This window comes from Lycorma delicatula, chromosome 2 (genome assembly GCF_047948215.1).
Source record: "Lycorma delicatula isolate Av1 chromosome 2, ASM4794821v1, whole genome shotgun sequence".
Taxonomy (NCBI): Eukaryota; Metazoa; Arthropoda; class Insecta; order Hemiptera; family Fulgoridae; genus Lycorma; species Lycorma delicatula.
Genome location: NC_134456.1, coordinates 57,021,913 through 57,045,302, shown reverse-complemented (window position 1 = coordinate 57,045,302; position 23,390 = coordinate 57,021,913). Strand labels below are relative to the sequence as shown.

Below are 23,390 nucleotides of genomic sequence, written 5' to 3'. Positions count from 1 at the left end.
GGATGAACAATGGTAACACTTCTGTTCCTCAAGAAGATTGGATTTATAAAATGCTCTCTTTTATTAATTTATGTTACTTCAATTTTCTGCTTTACTAAATGTTTTTCCTCTTTCCATATATTATTTACCTATATTTAATCTCCGTCTTTCAACAAATGGATCTCTACTGATGATTTTTTTTTTAATTTCATTCAGAAAGTTCCCCTGTGTTCTTGTACATAGAATATCTACTACATACAGTACAATACATAGAATATGGGTATGAGAATTTTATTTTTTTTTAGAAGTCCATAAATATTTTGGGAAACCTTTTTCAATAAACTATTTTTTTTAATTTCTCTTTGAGGGAAAATTTAAACAAAAAAATGTTATTCAGGACTAATTTTTTTTCTCATAACTTTACAAGGAAGTTGTGTTCAAAAGTTACATTTTTTACTTACATCCTGCAACACTTGAACAGCATCTCTTTTCAAGACATGGGTATCAAGGAATTTTTCTTAATGACATGAGTAATGCGTATTACATAATGGTTTGAATGAACTAAAATGGTATATATATATATATATATATATATTATATTATATATATATATATAAGTTTATCTACATTTTTTTTATCTATTTGAAACAATAAAAAAAAAATTATTTATAATAGAATTAAATTGACTTCGAAATCATAAAAGAAAATTAAAAATTTAATACTTTTTCAGTTCTTTAAGTTTTGACATGATCTAGGCACCAAATCATCTTCAAAAAATTAATTAATTACTGATTTGCTCTTGACTTTAAAAAGTTGAAATTTATAACTCTGATAGAGCACTGCATCATTAATATTATTCTTATTATTTTAAGTAGTAATAATTTTTTATAAAGTCTATTTTATTTTATTTTAAGTAAGAGTAGGTCTTCAAAACGCTTTTGGTATGAAAACAAGCCCTTCACAGGAAAGGCAAAAGCGGAAAACATATCTTAATAAAAAAAAAGAAGAAAATGAATGCTGATAAATTATATAGAGTTTACTACGTAGTGTGAGCTAAAGCTTGTGTAGTTTATAATATGTAGCCAGCCTCTGTGGCGTGAGTGGTAGCATCTTGGCCTTTCATCCAGAGGTCCCGGATTCAAATCCTGGTCAGGAATGGCATTTTCACATGCTGCATTGTCATTCATCTCATCCTCTGAAGCAATACCTAACAGTGGTTTCGGAAGTTAAAGAAAAAAAAGTTTATAATATGTGGGGTTAAATTGGCATATTTTATTACAAAGATAAGCGTATTAAAGTTTAGTTTAGCTATATTCAAGAATAAATGGAGAAATATTCAAGTGATTTTAATAGCTCTTTAATCTGGCATCATTTTTAATTGGTACAAAATATTTATTTAGATTACCATGTATGTAATTGTCATAAAATGTTATTTTACCGTAGTTATTTTCTTATGAAGAATTATACTAATGTAAAATGATTGTTTAGTGATATAATAAATCTAATTGTAATGAAAGACTTACTTGATCATCAAAACTTGAAAACATTAGAAAATGTGAAATTCAGAATATTAATAAACTGATGTTACTGTAATAATAAACTGATGTTACTAAAAAGAATGTGAACTACTTTAACAATTTTTACTAGTTCGTAATGTTTACCCGATTATGTTTGCTGGTGAAAAATCATCTGATGAAGGATTGATTCTCAGCAGAAATACAATATCTTCAAGTAGTAGTCTTACTTTGATGAAATAGCTGTATGTATATAATTATTATGAGCACATTTTAAATAATTTGGGTGATTTGTAGTCATCACTTTCAAAGACTATTGTAAAAAAAAAAATGATCTGAACTACCAGTAAGTTTAATAGAATTAAAAAATCCAAATACAAGAGTACTTAAAAATGAAGCATTTTAACATTATAGAAATTCAATTTCCTGAATATGTTTTTTTTTTACATTATAATCATTGTTTGATAGTTTTTTGCCTTAGAGGCTGAATCACTAAGACCATCAGCCAAAAAATAGCAGCAATCTATTAACTTAATGAAAGATTACAAACTAAAATTAAAAAAAAAGTTAAAATATTCTTATACCCTTCAATCTAATATCCATGAATCACAAAATTATCAGAAGAATTTTTCTGCAGTATATATTCAGATAATATACATTTTTATTGTAGTCTGCCTGAGTATTGTATTACTGAAACTGAGATAGTTTTTGTGTCAAGATAAGTGTATTAGTATGCGATAATTATATTAGTATGCGCTTGTGGTTCTTTTTATACTATTATTAGTGACTAATTTTTTTTTAGACCACTAATTTTATTATCAAGTGTAATTGTGTTTATAAAAATGTAAACCCTACTTTTCGTGGTCATTTCTTCCTAAATTTGATCAATGTTGTAACTATATTTTATTCAGTTATTTGTAATTATCTAAGTTTCATTTTTTTTTTTTAAATTATGCAATACAATAAATTTCTTGTTAAGGCTTCAATAAGAATTCTACCGTGGGATCTATCCGTTGAAAAGACTTAAGAACAGAACACAAGAATAGCAGGAGATTTATGCATCTCCCTACTAATCACAGAGAAAAAAGTCCCTTGCTGCTTTGTCGTTCTTTTTTTTATTGGGTGGGTAATTATTTATTTGGTGGTTATATTATAATTTGCTTTATTTATGGACAGAATTGTGCATTGCATTCTGATCCTTTAGACCAGACTGAAAGATTTATGAGGCTGACCTTTGGGAGACCACATATGTGCTTCGTTCTCCTGGCATGAATCCCCTTCAGCTCATCCAGTGAAGTTCGTTTCATGCTAAAGCCTTCTGGCCTAGCAGGAATGTGCCTTTTGGGACCACTACTTATTGGAGGATGCAATGTACTCCCCTCACTGGAGGGAGTCAGATGTGTGGTAGTGACAATTCTAAGAGTTAGGAAAGGAGAAAGGTTGGTTGGTGAAACTAAGTTGGGAAGTTTTCTTCACTTGGACTGTCTTCATCATCACACCTCGGCTGGATTCAGGCTGAGCCAGAAAAAGACTTGTAGCAGAAGTCATTTAGTCACACAAAAAGTAATATAGTTTTTTTTTTCATTTTTAACTGTTATCTGAAGGAGATAACTTACTGTGATCTATAATGAAGTTTTGTATACACAATGAATAACTAATAAATAGTAATGAATAATTTATTTACCAAATTAGTAAAACATCCACTAAACTTAATGATTTAACAATCATTGATTATTTGATAATATTGATTTCACACTCTTGGAGTACATCTTAAACCAATTACAAAAAAAATTTTATAAATTATATAACAAAATAACTGGAGTTTATTTACAGTATGATTCACAGTTTTTTCTGTTTGAAAACTGTACTGCTGTAAGAAGCTCCTATACTTCTTGGTAGTTTATAAAATTTTAATTATAATTGGTTGATAATGTACTGCAACAATGCCCAAGTGCTACGAACATTATAAGATGGATTGATTTTACTGATTTGGCGAATCCAAAAATAAATTGTTTATTAATTATATTTAAGTTGTTGATAATATGGTAATAACAATAAAGTTTGTTTAACTTTGACTGATCTGTTTGGTCAAAAACACTAATTTTTTTGTCTAGAAAAATAAAAATGTTACAATGTTAATCATAAACTAAATTTTACTCATTTTACTTATAATAATTACACAAACTAGCAATATGATCTTAAAAATAATGAATATTCTCCATATCCTACACAGCCTCACACAAAATTAAGTTTACTTAGCAGGAATTTTTAACTCAATGATTTTTAACATTTAAGGTAACTAATGTTATTTTGTACATATCCAATATCAATAAATGTAATATATTATTGGTACAGAGTAATTACAGTATATGCTGTGCATTTGCTTGTGTTCCTTATATAAGGATGGAATATGAATAGACTGAGCTTTTAGTTGATGTTACGTACTGTTGATTTCCATATTCAAATTTAACCAGAAGAATTTACACAGGTATAGCCCATCATCCCTGTGCCTTTTCTTATATCTTAGAAAAATGATGTAATCATATTAAAAATCATATTGATTAATATTTTAGTATTAAAAATATCTTTTAAATAGCATTCCTAAAATTATTTTATAAAGCCATTTTTTTATTTATTATTTATTTTAATTTTATTTTTTATTTATTACCATTATATTTATTTTATTATTTAACATTTTATTTATTATTTTACATTGGCCAGTAAGTTGACGGTTCCCATAGTTCCTCAAATCAAGCGATTAAAACTTATTTTAAAACTAACTTCTATCATTATTCTTTCATTTCTGGAACTGTATTAAGCATGCTTTAGCCTTGGCAATTCAACTTTACTTTGTATTTTTATAGTTTTTAGGATTCAGTCTTTGACATTTGTAGCAGAACTGTATGGCTCTAAGTGATCTTGAGTAAATCTTGCTAAGTACTTCATAAATTATTACTGCGGTTTTAAATAAATAAGATTAATTATTTAAAAAAATAATAGTATCATCTAGAAAAAAGCAAAATAATTTTCTTTAAATATACTTTGTTGAAATTTAAAAATGATTTCACAAGCAGGGGCAGCAGGCTCAAAGTAAAATTCAGCCTTTGTATTTGGGAACTTAGTCATCTAATGGGTCCATCTTCTTTGAGTTATGATGTTAATACTCACTTTTGTTTTTACTTATAAGTTTTAAAATTAGATGATTCACATAAATGGAGGAAAGTAAAATACTATACAGAAAACTTAAGGTTTTTTTTTACTTAAAATAATGGTTTTTATATTTTACTTAAAATGTCCGTGCTGAATGTTGGTCATTACATAAGAATTTTTTGTTGTGTGTTTCAAAGAAGCTATTCATAAAAAATATTGTTATTTTAATTACCCACTTACAAACCATTAATAAATCTATGCAAAGATCATATGTTTCTCTTACATAAGCTTTATTTGAAATGTAGATGACTTAGGCTCTGTGAATTATTCAAAAACTGTAATACATTTCTTCAGATTTGAAGCATTTCCTTCTTTGAAATATCAGGCAATAAATTTTTTTTTTTTTAATGAATTATTAATTAAATTTATAATTACATTATGAACTTTTCAGCACTTTTATTTAAGAATATTTACTATTTTTTCAAGTATATTTATTTTCAATTTAATTTATTTTTTTAGTCATTCTTATTTTCTGGCATTTTTTTAAAGAAATGCCAATTTTCATTTGCTTTTTTACTCTTCAGTGCCCTAAAATCAGAACATGATGTTTAAGTCTGTGTTCCTTTTAATGGACCAGTTAATCACAGGTATTATTGGTAATGATGCTTTAATAGTTATAATGACATTATAGTGATTGACTAAAACTATTTTTCATTAGCCGGAAATCCTATTTAATTTTAAAGATATCATTGACAAATGTTTTTAATTATTTAAATATTAACTTTGACCTTATTTTTTTATAAATTTTGATAAAGAAAATTGTTTTTTAAAAGTTGACTAGAATAACAAAGAATGAACTTTAAAAATATTTAGGGAAAAAAGGTTTTCAGGGAATTCTATCAAGCCCATTTTTAAAGTAAGATATCACATGAATTTGGCCATCAGTTTTTGTTGTGTTTATCAATCCGTAATTACCAACAAGTTCATAGAGTTTAATTTCAAAAAGTACATTATTGCTTCCATACCCATGATAAAACTGAAATCGTTACAAAATAGGATAATTATGTGATTTTAAATCTATAATTAGAAATTGGAAAAGCGCTCCATATAAAAAATATTTTTTTTTTGTCAGAAAGTGGTAAAGTGTAATTATTTTTCAATATTTGCTTGTTACTTGATTAATTCATCTTTTATTACTCACTGGGGCTTGTCCCAGGAATATTCATTACAATGTAATACTGAGTGCCAACTTACCTGCAAGTCACAAATACTTATGGGGTGTAATTATATCCTGTATTTTTATCTTTAAATAACATATAATCAAACTAACTTATAGATAAAATCAATGTGTATATTTAGCTTGATTCAAGGAGATACATAATTTTATTTAGTCTTTTTTGACTGGTTGGTCCAACAAATTTTATTTAAATCTGATTGAGGGGAATTTTTATTCCATGCTTTGATCATTTATTTTGTCCAGGTAGTGCAACTATGTAGGATTTATATGCTGGTGTAAGGATAATATTCACATTTACTAAATCAAACTAATTTCTGTTAATAGTTTGTTCATTTAACCTAACTATTGGCTGTGGGATCTGTCAGGACACACATGACAGAAAAGTTTTCCCTACAGCCACTGATCACTAAAAGTCTAATATCTATAATTAAAATAGATTTAGATATTTTTTCTTAAATAATTATAAATTCATTGTTGTTTTTTTATTTTATTATTTATATTTACAATGTAATTTTCCCTACCCTACTAAACGGCATTTGTATGTGTGTCTGGTGGTCAGGTGTATACCTGTTTTATTATTTTATGTTGATATACCATATATATATATATATATAGGTTTTGGGAAAATTTAGTACTTTTTAACCGGATCCGAATTTACGGACGAAAATCGCAAATATCTCGAAAACGGGCAATCCTAGAGCTCTGAAATTTTTTTTCGACTATACCCCGTTCTCTCATAGTGGTACTCATTAGATAATAATATTTTCCAGTGCCCCCGGGGCGTCGTTCGGAAATTGGGGAGGGGGTGCGATTGATACCACCATAGTATCTCGGCAACCGCTCGTCCGATTTTCACGATTCAAACGGCGTATGTATCAGTAGGTCAAGCGTTAACTGTTTAACACATCGGATACACTATTTATCGACCGGATTTTGGTTATTCGGAAATTAAATCGTATAGCCCTATGTTTTGATAGCACTCACTCCCTGTAAAACGTACCGATCCGATCTTTCGCTAAATACGCTCAAACCTGTGCGCTCGCGCAGCTGTAAAGTATAAACTTATGAAGACTAAAAAATATAAAATAAAAGATATATAAAAAACTTTTTGAAAACCAATCTTATGTTAAATGCACTAAATAGTAGAAAATAAAAAAAAACGTAAAAAAAATTTAAAACACCACTCTTAAATTAAACGCACTGAAATGTAAAAAATAATTTTACAACGACATCTCAAAATGGATTTGACAACAAGCTTTGATGTGATATGAAGATATTGTGAAAGTTATAGATTCAAATAAAAATTTGATGTTTTTGCCAATTTTTTCTTATGCGTGATGAATGGCCTAAAAAATTGGGTGCAAAAAACATATATATATATACACGCCTGTATACAAAATTTTGTGGAATGAAAATCTCCAAAATTACTTAATCAATTAGATATGCTGTACTAGTTATCTGAAGTTGTGCGTATAAAAATTGGGTACTTACATATTAACGCCACCGCAGCTACAGCTTTATTTAAAAGCCAAGTAGTCAATCGGATTTCGGTGGAAAATGGGCCGATATAGAGTTTAACATAGATTCAAAACAGTCTCTTTATTAATTTTAATAAATGGTTATTTATATTTATTTATTTTATAAATATAATTTAACCATACTTCACCTACGCTCGCTAACCTTGACTAATTAACAGGAGTGTTTTGATTATTTAAATAATTGCAATAATTACTGAATTTATTAATTTATTAATAAATACTCAAAAAATTACGGTGTTAGTTAGTCAAGGTTAGCGAGCGTAGGTTAAGTTTGGTTAAATTATATTTATAAAATAAATAAATATAAATAACCATTTATTATAATTAATAAAGAGACTGTTCATTTTCCACCGAAATCCGATTGACTACTTTGTTTTTAAATAAAGCTGTAGCTGCGGTGGCGTTAATACGTAAGTACCAAAAATTGTATGGAGATTGGTTGTCACTCTTCAGTCACCCTCAATAAAGTGGACAATAGAGAACCTCAGTTTGAGGTTTGTGTATTTTCAAATGCGCGATGTAGTGAGTTATGCAACAAGTCACAGTGGTGAGAATTTCAACTTGATGCTTCTGTATAGGGTCAACTCGTTATTTTCCATTATTTCATCAAATTATGATAATAATAATTTAATTCTTTTTATAAACAGAAAATATATTTTAATAATAAATTAAAAAAATTAAATGTCTTTTAGTTCTCATTTAATTTATGTTTTGTATATTTCTTACACAAAATAGTGATACAAAAATATTATTAAAGATATAATTAAAATATTATAATAGTAAGAAAAATCGTTGCCCAGAACTACGCAGAATTTTTTTTTATTAAGAAATTAATATTTTGCATGTAAAAATATTTCAAGCCTTACCAAGATTTGAACCCAAAATCATCAGAATGAAAGAAAAATTATTTTTTACATGAGATTACTTTAAGTTTTGTAATTTAATATTAGAAACTTAATACCTTTAAGAAATAGCTCTTATTTTTACCATCTGTAAATGTATTGTCTGTTTCCTTGTTTGTTTTTTTTCCCGTATTTTATTCATGATATGGGTGACTGATAATTTTAAAATGTCAATCAAAATAACATTAAGTACATAAGAAAGGATTTAAGTTTTGGAACTATGTTAAAGGAATTTGTAAATGTGATTGTTTTTCTAATGCAGAAATCTGAAGTTAAAATCTCAGGTATTCAATTCATGTTTACTTCATCTCATTTGCAACATTTACCTTTTAGCTTATCTGCAAGATAGTAAGACATCAGCCCCTTATCATGTAATGTTTATAATGTAAAAATAAATTGTAATATATTAACTTGTAGCACTTTACATGTAAATCGATGAGTTGCACATGTGCACCCAAATGTGTCAGAATATATTACAATGTTGCAATATGTATTTTTAAATTAATCTAATTTATTAATTCAACCTCAAGCAAATGACTAGATAAATATTTTGAAAGGAAGATAATGTATTATGTGTACAAATATTCATTCACATATGTAAAAATATTTTGTGAAGGTGAAAAATATTTAGTTTACATGTACATCCTTCACAATTCATCATGCATGATGTCCTGAGGGGGGGGGGGTTGAAGGATGGTTAAATGTTTACAAAGGATAAGCTATAAAAACTATATACTTTTTTTCATGGAAGTAATTTAAAACATGAATTCCGTTAATATATGATAGTTAGTGAGCAGTTGTCAGGAAATAACATTAATTCACTCATGTAATTGCTGTTGTGAGTACAATTATTTTAACTGTACGTTTGTAATTCATATTGTGTTGCATTTTTTTATTTTAGCATATATATTGTGTTTTTTTGGTACCTTCAGATAACAGATGAGTAAACATCAAAAAAATATTTTTTAAAGATTTGAAATTATTTTTCAGTTATGTCCAAAATTTTTATCAACCAGTGTTGTAAGAAGTAATTTTTTAAACAAAGTTAACAATTATAAAAACTCCCTCAACTCGTAAATTATAGTTTCATTAACAAAAAAGGTTATCTAGGTGGAGCTGTTATAATATTGTTACAAAGAGATATAAATAGATGTAACATACATGAAATTAAAACCTACGGTGTTTTAGGTTATTTTATTAGGTACTTATTCAAACAGTAATAAATATGATTGACATTATAAAAAACTACACTTTTTACGTTTTTTTTTTAATGTTTGGAGTTTTGGAGATTATAACTTCTACAAAACAAGTTTGTAAAATTTATAATTAATGTACGAGTATATTAAAATGTGAAAAATTATTTTTAATCTCATTAAATTTCATAGCCTTATGGCAGTATTAGGTCTCTTAATAAAATGATATCTAGTTATTATACAGAAGTTATTTTTTAACAATAGTAAGCAGTTTTACCATAAAGATTAAAAAAATATTACCGTTTATAAAACTGCAGGAGTAGTTGACAAGAAACAGTGAAATTGGTAATTTAAATTTATTTTAAAACCTTCAGATAACAACTTGTACATTTTTATCAGCACAAGATATAATCATTTCTATGATGAAAGTATTGTGTGAAACTGTTTTTTACATGCAAAAATCACATTTCTTGATGTGGCCAAGGCCATAAATAAAAACAAAATTTTTTTTTAATCTATAGTAAATTATATCAATTAAATTTATGTGAGCTCCAGTGTATTATGATCAAGTTTTTCTTGTATATCAATAATACATAGCCACTGTAAAACAATAATTTTACATATAATTTTTTAAGGCTTGCTTTTTTATGGCCAAAGTAATTACTGAAGTGACTTGAAATTTGATGAGGGTAGCCTTCATATTTTAGAAGACACAAGTGACTTGAAAGAATGTTTTCCCAAGTTTTTCTATAAATTTAAACAATGTGACTTTAACTTGTGAAGGTTTTTCATTAATTACACTGTTCCTGTTTGTAAAAAAAATTAAAAACATATTTATTAAATGTTTAGAATAAATTTATATGAAACATTGTTTGCATTTTATTAAGTACCTTTATCATCGTTTCATGGTTAATTAAGCTAATACTTTTTAATTGTTGTACAAGCTTGATAATAATGTATAGTTTTCGGTAAAGTTATGTAAATTAAAATTGGTATTTTTATGTTTTAAAATATATTTATATCTTTAAAAAAAGATATCACTAAATTTGTTTCTGGGAAAGAGAGCACTGGTTCTCTTACGATCAAGTTATTTCATAGATTATCTCTTGGAGAACCATATTAAAAAACAAAATGATTTGAAATAAGGTTAAAATGCCAATACTCAGTCACGTTTAAACTGGGTTTTGTAGTTTATAAAACTTTAATTATGCTGATAGTATCGTTCATTAGTTGTTAACTATGTAGTGTTGGCCTTTATTGACTAACAACATGATTACCTTATCAAAAGGTGCTTTTAAAAAATACAAATACAAAACCAAAAAATTATTTAAAAATATTAAGTGATAAAAAAAGTCGGTACTCATATGAAAAGGAGCTGGTTAAATCTGTTGCTGATAATGAGAAAAACAAAGCAATTTAAGTAAATAATTTATTGTTCTATTATTATTAAAAATAATTCATCATATTCAAGAAGAAAGAAGTAATATTAAAAATGTATTAATTAAAATAACATTTACAATTATCACATGATTTCTTCTACAGTTAAAAAAACTTGATGAACATTTTCTGAATTAATTTATATTTACTTCTGAATCAATATATTTTATTATTAGTTTTTGTAAACATTTTTTTAGAAAAGTATCCAGAGTAACAAAATATTATAAAAATTAACTCAGAGAGGATCACAACCCACCCCTCCTGAAAAAAATAACTCCAATGGTTTCACTACCCTTAGAACGTCTTCATGAATAGTGTGTTAAAAACAAAAAAATGGAAAATTATTTTAACATTATTTATGTGGCATTTAATCACTATTTTTTCAATTACTGAAAATATCTAATGTAGATCACCAAAGTTAAACAATATTTTTCTTGGATAATGTTCATTATATTTATGAAAATAAAACATACATAAATTTTTGTTTTCTTTTATGCACGATTTGCTTAGTGTTAACTTTTAGAAATGGGTTATACAATAACATGATTTTTACTTAATGTACAATAAATTTTACATAATCTTGTATTTAAATATTTTTTTATGTTTCATTTATCTTTAATTAATTTCTAAGACATAATTTGTAATTGTCATAATTAGATAATTAAAATAACTTTATGTTTTTTTTTTAAATCTATCCTACATTTAAATATTCATTTAATTAGAACCTATCTTCTTTTTAATTATTGTGAGGTAAATGAAACTGATGTCCTACTTAACAATAAAAGTACATGTCAAGGTTTCAATTATAAAGTAGTATTATCAGCAGTTCAATTGAATTACTCAACTGATCTCATTTCCTGATAATCTTAACAAGGAGGCAGATAGTTAATCTAAATAATGACTTGTAGCATGATTAATTTTTCCTCTATTCTAATTTAGAGACTATTCTTTACCAAATGTGTATTTGGCTAGCAGCACATATTTTTCAACATAAAATAATTAGCATTTTTGTTTTTTTTTCAACTAATTTTGTATTTTGGAAGTTCAGAAGTTTAGAATACTAAAAATTCTGAATTTACTTTAGGATGAATACAGGATTTTCATGAAGGAAAATGCAGATATCAGATTCCCTTTGCTTGCTCTGCAGCACTCATAAAAATACTTGAAATATTTTTAATTACTGATAAAATTTAATTTTTAAGACTTCCAATTACCCACTATTATTGTAATCCAAAATAATATAAAAAATTTTTAACTACTGTAGTATGCTGCGTAGATTGCGGTTTTCTAATGATATGGTAATATAAAATCAATTATAGACCAATGAATTAAAATCAGTAGTTATTAATATTGTTACATTATACAAACAAATGAACATGAGGCACATTCTCAATATTTGTTATTGGTACGCACATTAAGTAACAATAAACTGATCATGGCCAACTTTTGAAACAGAATGTTAAGAATTACTGTCTATCAATCAGAAGTTTCTGAGTTTGAATACTGATCGGATATGGCATTACTCATATGATACAAAATTTATATCATATCTTTCATAAGTATCTGTAATTCAGGATTACGTGTAGTAGTTGGGTGATGAAATCAAATGTGTTTATAAGCAAATTGTAATCTGATTACATTTCTTTGCCTTAATACTTTAAAAAATTTTTTATGGCTTTCCTAGGCCATGAGACCTCAAGACTATTTTGAGAATTCTCAAGAAACTTTAAAGACAAAAAAATTATTTGAACCATATTTCTGTAATGCATTAATTTTATTGTATTGAGTTGTAATCTGTATAATAAATAATATTACTTGAATGTAATAACTAAATATATTTTTAAATTCATCAGAGATTCAAACATTTTCAAAAGAAAAACAATATTGATTCCATATTAATTCCTCTAATCAAAAGCATAGATTATAAATAAACCATGTTTATTGTATTCTGCATATTTATTACATTCTGTAATATAAATAACTTATTTTTAACAATTAAAGGAAGAAGAGATAATTTATTATTACAGGCTAAAATATTAACTCAATAATATATTATTGATGTTGCATGCAATGTAGTATATTGGACATCCTGTCTGTTTGTCTGTCTGTCTGACTATATTGCTCCTGTAATGTATACTAATATACCTCTTTACTTTGTTCTGTCACATGTCATTCCAAGTTATTTTATCATTCATGTCAGTATTAGTTTGTATACTTAACTATGTACTCAAAAAACTATGTAATGCCGTATAATATGAATCTAAGTATTTCAGACTGTTCAGATATATTTTCAGGTTTGGTTTAATTAAGCAAATAAATGTTATCTGTCATGTTTTTAACTATGTTTAACTATAGTAATTATATAATATTTTCATTTATTTTGTCACAAAAAATTTAATGGCATTTAATCAATATCAGAACATGATTGATTAATGGTATTGGTTTTATACTTGTATTTAACATTCAGTAGAAAGTACAAATTTAATCATTTTTAAACATTTACTTAGCAATTTTGAGAATCATGTTCTGTTTTAGAACATTTAAGGTATAGAAGAGGTAAATATCAATAAAATTTGTTACCCTGACAAGCCAGTTTGTTTGTACTGCAAACAAACATTTTCTATATTTATGAAAAATATTGATCCATCAAACATAAATTGTATTTATAAGTGCTGGCTCATTGTCTTAATGAATTACAATTATAATTTTTATTTTTGATAGATCCAGTTAAAGATTTTTAATTTTCACGTTTACTCATCATATAAGTAGATCATTCTTAATCTGTATTTAAATAAATAAATATAATTGAATTATTTTATTATTGTATTTTAAAAACTGTAAAGTTAAAATTTAATTTCTGCAACTTTCCATTTTGGTAATGATTAATTCACCCTTTTTCTGTTAGGAGTGCAGATATTTTTAAAATCCCTGCTTCTTTTTATTAATCTCATGCCACAGTACAAGTTAAATTCACTTCAAAACTCAAGTTTTCAACTTCTTGCTTAACTGTAATCAGTTTGTATATTTTTGCTACTAAATTAAAAATATTTTTAGCAGTGTGCTGTCTTTGTTGTTGAATGATAAACAATAAAGTTTTAATATAATGTAATTAAAATGATAAAGGTATATTTTATTCACATTTTTTTATTTGCATAATAGAGTGTGATCAGAAAAGTAGTGGTTTTATCATAAAAGTGCATAAGAAAATATGTAACAATAGATATTAACTCTGTAGTGTTCACAGTCATATTTGGATTACAAACTTGTTCTTGTGAACAGATACATTTCACTTTGGTATTGATCATTTTCAATAATCTACAATATTTGCTTTAAAAAAGCTGTGTTAATTTGCAAAAGAAGAGTAGGTACTGGTTTGTTCTTAATGTTGTTGGAGGAAGAGGAGTTTTGTGATTGTGTTGTGGAGACAAAAGGGTGTAAGGGTTTGTACACTAGCTTGGTAAGTAGTGGTTGTTAAGAATATTGTTAAACTGTAGATGAAGATGTTTATATTTATGTGCTATAAACAAGTTCTTAAGATTTATGTTTGCCTGTGTATGTGTGATTTGTTTTTTATTAACTGTCTTACATAATTGAACAATTTATTATGCTCAACACAAGAGTTTAATGTTTTAATAAAAATTAACTATAAAATTTCAATTTTATTATTAAGTGTCAGGTTATTCATTTTTTTCTGTTAGGATATGTGATAAATAAATAACAGCAGCAACTAGTAACATATATTTTACATTAGTAACATTAAAAACACAAGATCAATCAATAAATAAAATAAAAATTTAAAACCTTAAATTTAAGTTGACCTAAGCAACATATCTTTTCAAAAGCCGTGTTTAACACAGAATAGTAATGTTCTCTTTGCATATAGTATAAGAACAGTAATAATTTCTAAACTGAAAACTACTTGTTGATTTTTACTTCCTTGTACAAAGAAAAGGAAGTACTGTGATTTTGAAAAATTTCAGTTTCCAGATTTCAACAGAAATATACATTTTGACTACTCTCGACGTAACATCTGTACGCACAAGTGTATCTCGCATAACTCAAAAATGATAAGCCACAGAATGTTGAAATTTTTGAATTAGGACTGCTGTAATGTCTAGTTGTGCAACTCCCTTTTTGATTGCAAAAATCAAAAAGTGTTTGCTTCAACTGAAGCAAAGTGTCCAAAAAAAAACCAAAATCAAAAAAAAATTAGGATTTTGGACTTTTTCTTAACTGCAGCGATAAGCCCTCATGGAGAGATTTTAAATGATATATCATAAGTAGTAATTATTTTTATTGGTTCCAGGGTTGTAGCCAAATAAAATTCTAATAATTGAAATATTTGGATCTTAGGGGAAGGCACATCACCTTGAATCAGTCATCTCCTTTTTTTAACTTTTTTTTCAATTTAAATTTATTGATTTCTTAATAATTATTAACTTCTCATTATAAAGAAATTTTTGCAAATTATAATAATTCAATAACAAATAAAAATTAAAAAATATCAGAAGTTTTTAATTAAATAAAATTTTATCTACTTTTCATTAAAAAAAATGTGCAAATGTAATTTAATAGGTATACAAGGAAGTCACGAATTTTTTTTTTAATGGTATGTTTTATATATATATATATATATATATATATATAAGTTGAATTAAAAATTCTCTGTTGAGGTATGTTGTGTATGCGCGCATGCGTATCACATGCATTTTTGAATATTTCTTGATATTTTTGAATTTTTTTTGAATATTTCTTTCACTTCATGAGTTAGACCTTACTAATTTTGGGTTGAGAAAAACGAATATGACAAAGGAAAAATTTGTATTAGCTCTAGTTTCTGTGATATACAATAAGGTGGAAGTACTTTATTTTAACGGATTAAGAGAAAACTACACATTTTAATTGCATATACCAACAAGTCCATTTGACTTTTTTTTAACGACAGTTAGATTCTAAGAGTTCTTAATTAATAGAACACCTGGCAGTTGGTTGGGTCTGAAGAGAATCATGTGGTGGCTTATTAGATTGATGTCTCCTTCATTGTTGTTTTTTTCATTAGATCGTTGTGTTTTGGCTTTTCTCTTGTAAGTGAGATCCGGAGAATCCCTACACACAGACCAGCAGTAATCTGTAAGCATTGCTTCATTCCAGCATCCCTGATATCTTTGTTTCATTACAGAAATGGATGGAATCCATATATTTCAGATGGAATTTTTCTCCGTGTTCATCACTGACATTTCTACAACTAGGAGTGAAAAGTACAGGTGTGAGTGGAGAAAATGGATTTTAAGGGACATGTTGCATCCATCTGAGTTGGTATTTTTGCAGAAGTTCTGTCATTGATTGACTGTAGTTTTCATCTTTTTTGTTGCCTAAAAATCCATGAAAGACTCCCTTTAAGGCTTCCCAAGCTTCCTTTTCTTTTCCCTCCAAAATTCGGTCAAATGCAGGATCCTTTACAAGTTGTCAAATTTGTGGCTCAATAGAAATACCTTAACTATTGCATCACTTAATGAAGGAAATTTGTCTCTTACTTAAAGGCATGTCCTTCTTGGTTCATACTTTTGACAAAATGTGTTATCAAACCCAACTTTATATGAAGGGGGTGGAAGAACATCTTTTGGTTCCACGAGAGGCTCGGCAATGAAATTTTTCTTGCTGGAGTTAAGATTTCTTGCATGCCAGTCTGCTTGAATATAATGTGATTTCCTATCACATTACGTATATGTGGGACTGTAGGGCTGTTCCACATACATAAAAAGCAGCAGTATTTAGTTTACCCTAGTTGCATTCTTAAGAGTACAACAATGACCATTAGATCGCCACAGATTTTCCACTTGCATTCAGCGTATTTGAGTTTAGAAGGATTGCCAAGTTTGCATAAGCCTTCTTCATGTGAACTGCATGACCAACAGGAATAGAAGGAAGACGGTTGCCATTGTGAAGTAATACAGAATTCAAATTAAGCTTGGAGGAGTCTATGAATAGCCTCCAATCAGTTGGATCATGATTAAAATTCAAACATTTCATCAATCCATTAGCATTGCAGCAAACAACAAGATTTTTTCTTCTCAAAAAAAGAAAGCAGATTCCTGTGATGATTTCTCTACTGTGAAACCCTGACATCACATTGGAAAAATTCCATTCCTGTAGTCTTGACCCTAGAAGTTCTGCCTTCTCCTTCAACAAATCAAGGTCTCGAATGAAATCACTTTCACTTGACTCAGTCTGTGTAGTTTATCATCTTTTTCATCAAAATCAGACTCATGAGATGTGGAAGGCTTGATGGGTTCTTCTTCCACACTGTCTTCATTTTCTACTTCAAGCTCATAATTTTGGGGTGGAGATGGAACTGGTAAACTCTCTGAATGTGAAATAGGTCGAATAGCAGATGGAAGATTAGGGTATTAAACTGTTCCTCTTTTCTTCATTGACAATCCTGCCTTTATAGGTGCAGTCAAACAGAAATAGCAGTTATCTGTATAGTTTGTAGGCTCCCGCCAAACCATAGGTACAGCAAAAGTCATAGATCATTTTTTTTTTCAGCCATCCTCGTAGTATAACTGAACAAGAATTGCAACATATATGTGGAACCCATGACTTATCCTGGTCCCCTACCTTCATACCAAAATAATGCTGATAAGCAGTCTTCACAAGAAGCATCAGATTGCGTTTCTGTGACGAAAATATTATTTCACCACAAATGTAACAAAAATTATTCACTGAATTTACACATTTTCTTGGCATTTTGATGTAACAAATTTTTCACTTCAAAAGCACTCAAAAACCAGAAATTTTGCACTAATTACAACACAAACAATATTAAACTCACAGTCACAGCAACAGTAATAATGTTTATAACCTAAAAACAGCTGGAGAACATTGAGTTTTGTCATTTAACAGGTGTGACAACTCCAAAAACAAAATTACCCCCAAACTAAAAATGTAGATCAGGTAAAAAATGATATGCCACTGTATCTCCAAAGCAAGAGCTAATTGATCATTTTTATGGCGATTTTTGAATTCAGCAGATGGAAATAAGAATTAATAAGATTAATAAGAATAAGCTATTTTTGAGCCCCAAACATTTTCATTGTTGGGTAGTGTAATTGTCTCAACACCGCACCAGTTTCCCGAAACTGCATTACTTTGTTACCTTCTGTAACTAAAAAATAGTTATTACTCATTCCTTTACACATTAAAAGTACATTACTTTCAAGTGGCTTATTTTCTGAAACTTTTTATTTATTGTTTTAATAGTATTAATCAAGAGAATAAATAAATTTACAGAAGAAAATAATTTTTATTTGTCTTATAATTGTCTTCTTTTTATCTAATCTACACTATTCTGCACTATTGTATTTTTAATTATATTTAATCTTGATCGTGTAGTATCTGTACAATATTGGTCATAGTTTATGTGAGTTAAGATCAATCTAGTAGTTTTAATATCTTTTAGTATCGTTCTGCATGTGTACAGAATAATGTAATGTATCTTGATATTCAAGTAACACACATAAACTTGTTTTAAGAAATGATAAATTTTACTGGTATGATCAAATTGTTTTTTTACAACAAAATCTAACTGTACTGTTTTGCTCTGAAGCATGTTAATAAAACAATTATCATTAGTAAATATTAATTACGCTAACATACATTCCTGTCTGTAGTATAATATCATCTCTTGAGGCTCCTTCAGAGAATTAGAAATAGTTTTCAGGATAAAAAAATGAGATGTCTGAACATTATTTAGCCAGTGTACACACACATCAATACACCCAATACAGTGTGCATCAATACACTCTTTAAACATTACAATGTTATATGTTGGTGTAATTGTGGTAGTTTAGTTAAAAATAACTATTTTTGGTAAAGAAATTATAAAAATTATTATTTATTTTTTAATAAAGTAATTTTATAAAAATAACATTTATTTTTAGCATGTACATATTGTAAGTACTTTTTTATAAATCACAAAATTTGTCCTAATTCAGCTTAAATTTAAACAACACAGTTATTTTGTTTATTTTAGTAATTAGCATTTATTAAATTTTGGACATGCTATTCACATATTTCACTGAGGAGAATGAAATAAATAAAATTATGAAAAAAAGTAATAGACATTCCCAAAAATTGAATCCAAGAGAGTTAATCTAGAGGTCAACATGCTAACAATCATCAACTAATGATCAGCCAGATAATTTTGAAAGTAGTAGTATTAATCTATCAGTAGCCTAACACTATTATGTTCAGTGATTTCCTGATGATTTTATAAAATATTAGAAAAAGGGATTTAATTTTCAGAAATTAATTTTATTTTATTTTCAGTTAATGATAACGATTTCAAGATGCCATGATCATGATGGCCTGGAATTTGCAACCATGATAAATGATTATCAATCATATTTATCTATTAATAAATATATACATATATATATCAAACACATGACTTCATGTTGAATTATTTGTTAAATAAAATTGCTGCAGTGGAAATATTTTGAGTTCTGGTTTTTGAGGACCTATGAAAAAAAAATGTTCTATTCAGGTTCAACTTCTGGATTAACTGTGTTACGATTAGTTTTGTGTTCTATTATATATATATATATATATATATCTATTCTCCCTAATACTTTTATTTCCTTAAGAAGAATATTTTCTTGTACTACTGCCTATTATTTATTTGTTTTTTTTTAACTGTGCAGTCATGTTGAATAATTGTCAAAAATAATGATATCAGAAAATTGAATTTGTTTCATAAATCACCCATGGTGTGTTAATTAATTAATTAATCTGTTATTTAATCTTACATTCAAATTAATAAATAGGATGATAAAATTTATATAAATGTAAAATAAAGATAATGAAATTTTAATGATAGATCTACTGTAAAAAAAAACATTATTTAAGATATTTTTTCTTTTTTTAAAGAATGATTTATTTATCACAAAAAATGCACATGGAATTAATTTTTTGTGGACTGTCATTGTTGGGATATTGGAACAAGGAAAATTTAAGACTGTATTCTATTACATATTACAAAGAAAAAATAATAATGTAATCATCTTGAATTCAATCATTTTAAGTCGTGTTATCCCCCAAACCATACTGATGTATTGTCTGCTATCTCATCATTCTTTTCTTGTTGGAAAAGTCCCCTCTTTCTTGTGGTATGGTAGCCTCTTTTGATCCATCCATTTCATATGGCCTAACTATATCAGTTTCTTAGTAATAATACCCTCTGTTAATAATTCCTTTACACCCAAAATCTCTCTAATCCCCTGACTCCAAACTCAACATTATCTGACAACATTTTTGTCAATACATCATCTCCACCACTGATAACCTCTGTTGTAATGTATTTAAAGAACAGACCTCCAGTCCATGTGTGAACCCATTCTCAATTAATATTTTAAGTATGCCGTGTTTTGTATCCCTGGATATTTGGTCATTCCATAACACTGAATGCAACTTTTTTATTATAACTTTGCCATTCTTCACTTTATTCTTAATATTGATCTCATCCCTACCATCAGATGTTAATGTCACTCTCAAATTCATAAATTCAGTCAAATATTTTATATTCCCAATTGATGTTTTCAAATCTTATTCTTTTCCCCTGACTACCATATACTGACTGCATCTTCACATTCGTTTCTAAACCCCATTTCTCATATACCGCAGACAAACTCTCAATCATGTAATTTATCCTATGCATCCTCAGCCATGAAAACCTGGTGATTAGCAAATAGCAAGTTGTGAATATATTTACCATTCACTAGTACTCCCATGCATTTACATTTACCTGTCCATTTAAAGGTAGCTTTCAGCTGATACGTTTTGAATAATGTTGGTGATATGCAATAATCCTGCCTTAAGCTCTTAGTGACATTGAAACTTTCGTACAGTCTTTTTCCAACCTTAACCCTGGTAGAGGTTCTTTTTTTTCTGTTTAGCCTCTGGAACCACTGTCAGGAATACTTCAGAGAATGAATGAGGATGATATGTATGAATGCAAATAAAGTGTAGTCTTGTGCAGTATCAGGTCGACCATTTCTGAGATGTGTGATTAATTGAAATCCAACCACCACCAAAGAACACTGGTATCCTTGGTCTAGTATTCAAATCCGTATAAAAGTAACTGCCTTTACTGGGATTTGAAACTTAGAACTCTCGACTTTGAAAATCAGCTGATTTGCAAAGATGTGTTCACCACTAGACCAACCCGGTAGGTTGAAAGGGTAGAGGTTCCTAGCACCATTTATATACACATCTTTCACTTCATAATCCTCTACTGCTGCCCAAAGATATATCAACATATGCCTTGCTAAGATCAAAGAACACAACGTGAAGCTCTCTACTGTAGGCTAATGTCTTTTCATTAAGCTGTTTTACACAAAAAACATAATCGATATAGGAGTGACCTGACCAAAACCCACTCTGTTATTCTAAATCCAGCATTTGGTCCTCAATGTTCTATTTCAATACAGTATCCATCTTAGCTTGTCACATTGATCTTGCAGCACTTGTACCCACTGAGCTTGTAACATTTTTAGTTTCTGCAATCCATTTTAACCCTTTTTTAAAATTTAAGTTATGTCTCCCATTTTCCATTCTCATGGAATGTCATCCCCTTTAAGACACTAAGTAAATAAGCTTACCAGGACTTCTTAACTTCTTAAATGCATTGGTGCATTCTTAACAAGTTCAATGGGAATACCTCCTGGACCAGGTTATCTGTTGTTTTCATACTTTTCAAGGCATTTTTAACATCCTCCACTAAAATTCTAATATTGCTTGTATCCACCACTCTTTATAAGTAATTTATTTCTTTAAATTTATCTCTCTTCTACCAATAAACCCTTGTTATATTCCTCCCTAATTCATTTAATTCAGTCTGATTAAGATAGATTAATTATTAGTGACAGAGTAAATAATTCAGACAGTAAAGATTTTCAAACATAAAAGAATCACAGTGTTATATATACCAGTAAATGGTAGAGAAAAATACTGCTGGTACTGGAATTGATATGAACACGTCACTAGAGTGTGACATATTTTATTACACTGAATTGTTGCAATGTTATCAATTTAGTTACACCAATATGTTATTTTGTGAGCATGTGCGTGCGCGCGCGCGCGTGTGTATGTTACAAATCTGATAATTTTGTTACAATCAAAATTTGAGTAATGTGGAATATCAGTTGCTTGATTTTAATTAATTTCTTAATATTCTTAATCATAAATGAAAAATCATCTATTTTTTCCTTCCGGCATGGCTTTGGTTTTTCAAATTATATGTTTGCATAACTTCTATCTCCTGGCAATTCAAGATGTACTGTCTAACACTGAAAAATGACATAATGGGAAACAGAAGACTATGGTAAAGATAATTTTAAGTAAATATTCTAATAATTTTCCATAATTTAAATATAAAAAAATAATTATATTATGAAATAATCGCAGTCTTGGTTTATTATTCAATATTTCATGAAAAAATTGTAAGATTTATGATTTATTTAAATTATTCCAACTGATTACCTATGTAATTAATATTACTAATAATTTTGAAAAAAAATGATTTTATTTGTTACAGAAGATGAAAAGAATGGAAAGAATCTTCACACCAACAAAAGTAATGAGATGGCCACAATTGAAATTGCTGATAAAGAACATGATTCTCAACAAGAGTAAGAAATAATTGTATAAGATTATTTATAAATAACCTCCAGACAAGTAATAAAATTAAAAAAAATTACTACATGCAAAAGTTAACGTATATTTATATTACTTCTCAATATAGTTTCTGGCCAAATTCAAATTCTTGTTATTCCATGACAGTACCTTGACTATTCCCTCTTCATAGAACAGTACCACCACAGTATCCATCCATTCGTTGACACCATCCATGAGTTGATCATTGATTTTAAAGTGTCGAGTAGCCAGCCAACTAATTCTTCAGTTTTGCAAACAGATGAAAATCAGATATTGCCAAATCAGGGCTGAACGGGGAAATAAAAATCAGCAACTTGTTTAGTAGACCCTTAGTGCTAGCTTGGTGTGAGGATGTGCAAAATTTATTTCCCTTCTTTAGAATCCCTCGTCATTTATTCTTTATAAGCTGAAGAAAAGGCATTGATACTCCGATTCTTTCATTTTATGGGTATCTGTAAGTTGTTTTGGTACCTATTGTAAACAGTACTTATGAAAACCTAATCTGTCTGTAAGAATGAACATTGAAATGTGAACAAATTTTCACTAATTTCAGTAATTGTGAAATGCCATATTTAACATGAATGACATGTCCAATTTTTTCAAGTTCATCATTTACAATGTAATGTCACCTTCTTCCTTCCTCATTGAGCAAATTATTTCACCTCCTCTGAATTTCCTCTACCATTCTCTCACAGAATCATCACTCATTTCATTGTTACCGTAAACTA

The 23,390-nt window shown here is 28.0% G+C and overlaps 1 protein-coding gene across 3 annotated transcripts in view; it reads left to right on the top strand.

The window, feature by feature from the left end:
* The window catches only part of LOC142318819 (sodium/hydrogen exchanger 9B2-like), a 188,751-nt gene that overhangs the window by 90,849 nt on the left and 74,512 nt on the right, over positions 1-23,390 (top strand). For all 3 annotated transcript variants that reach the window (XM_075355328.1, XM_075355330.1, XM_075355329.1), the window contains one exon: positions 22,544-22,637. In XM_075355328.1, the coding sequence (XP_075211443.1) occupies positions 22,544-22,637 (94 nt within the window). The remainder of the gene's footprint in view (positions 1-22,543; positions 22,638-23,390) is intronic.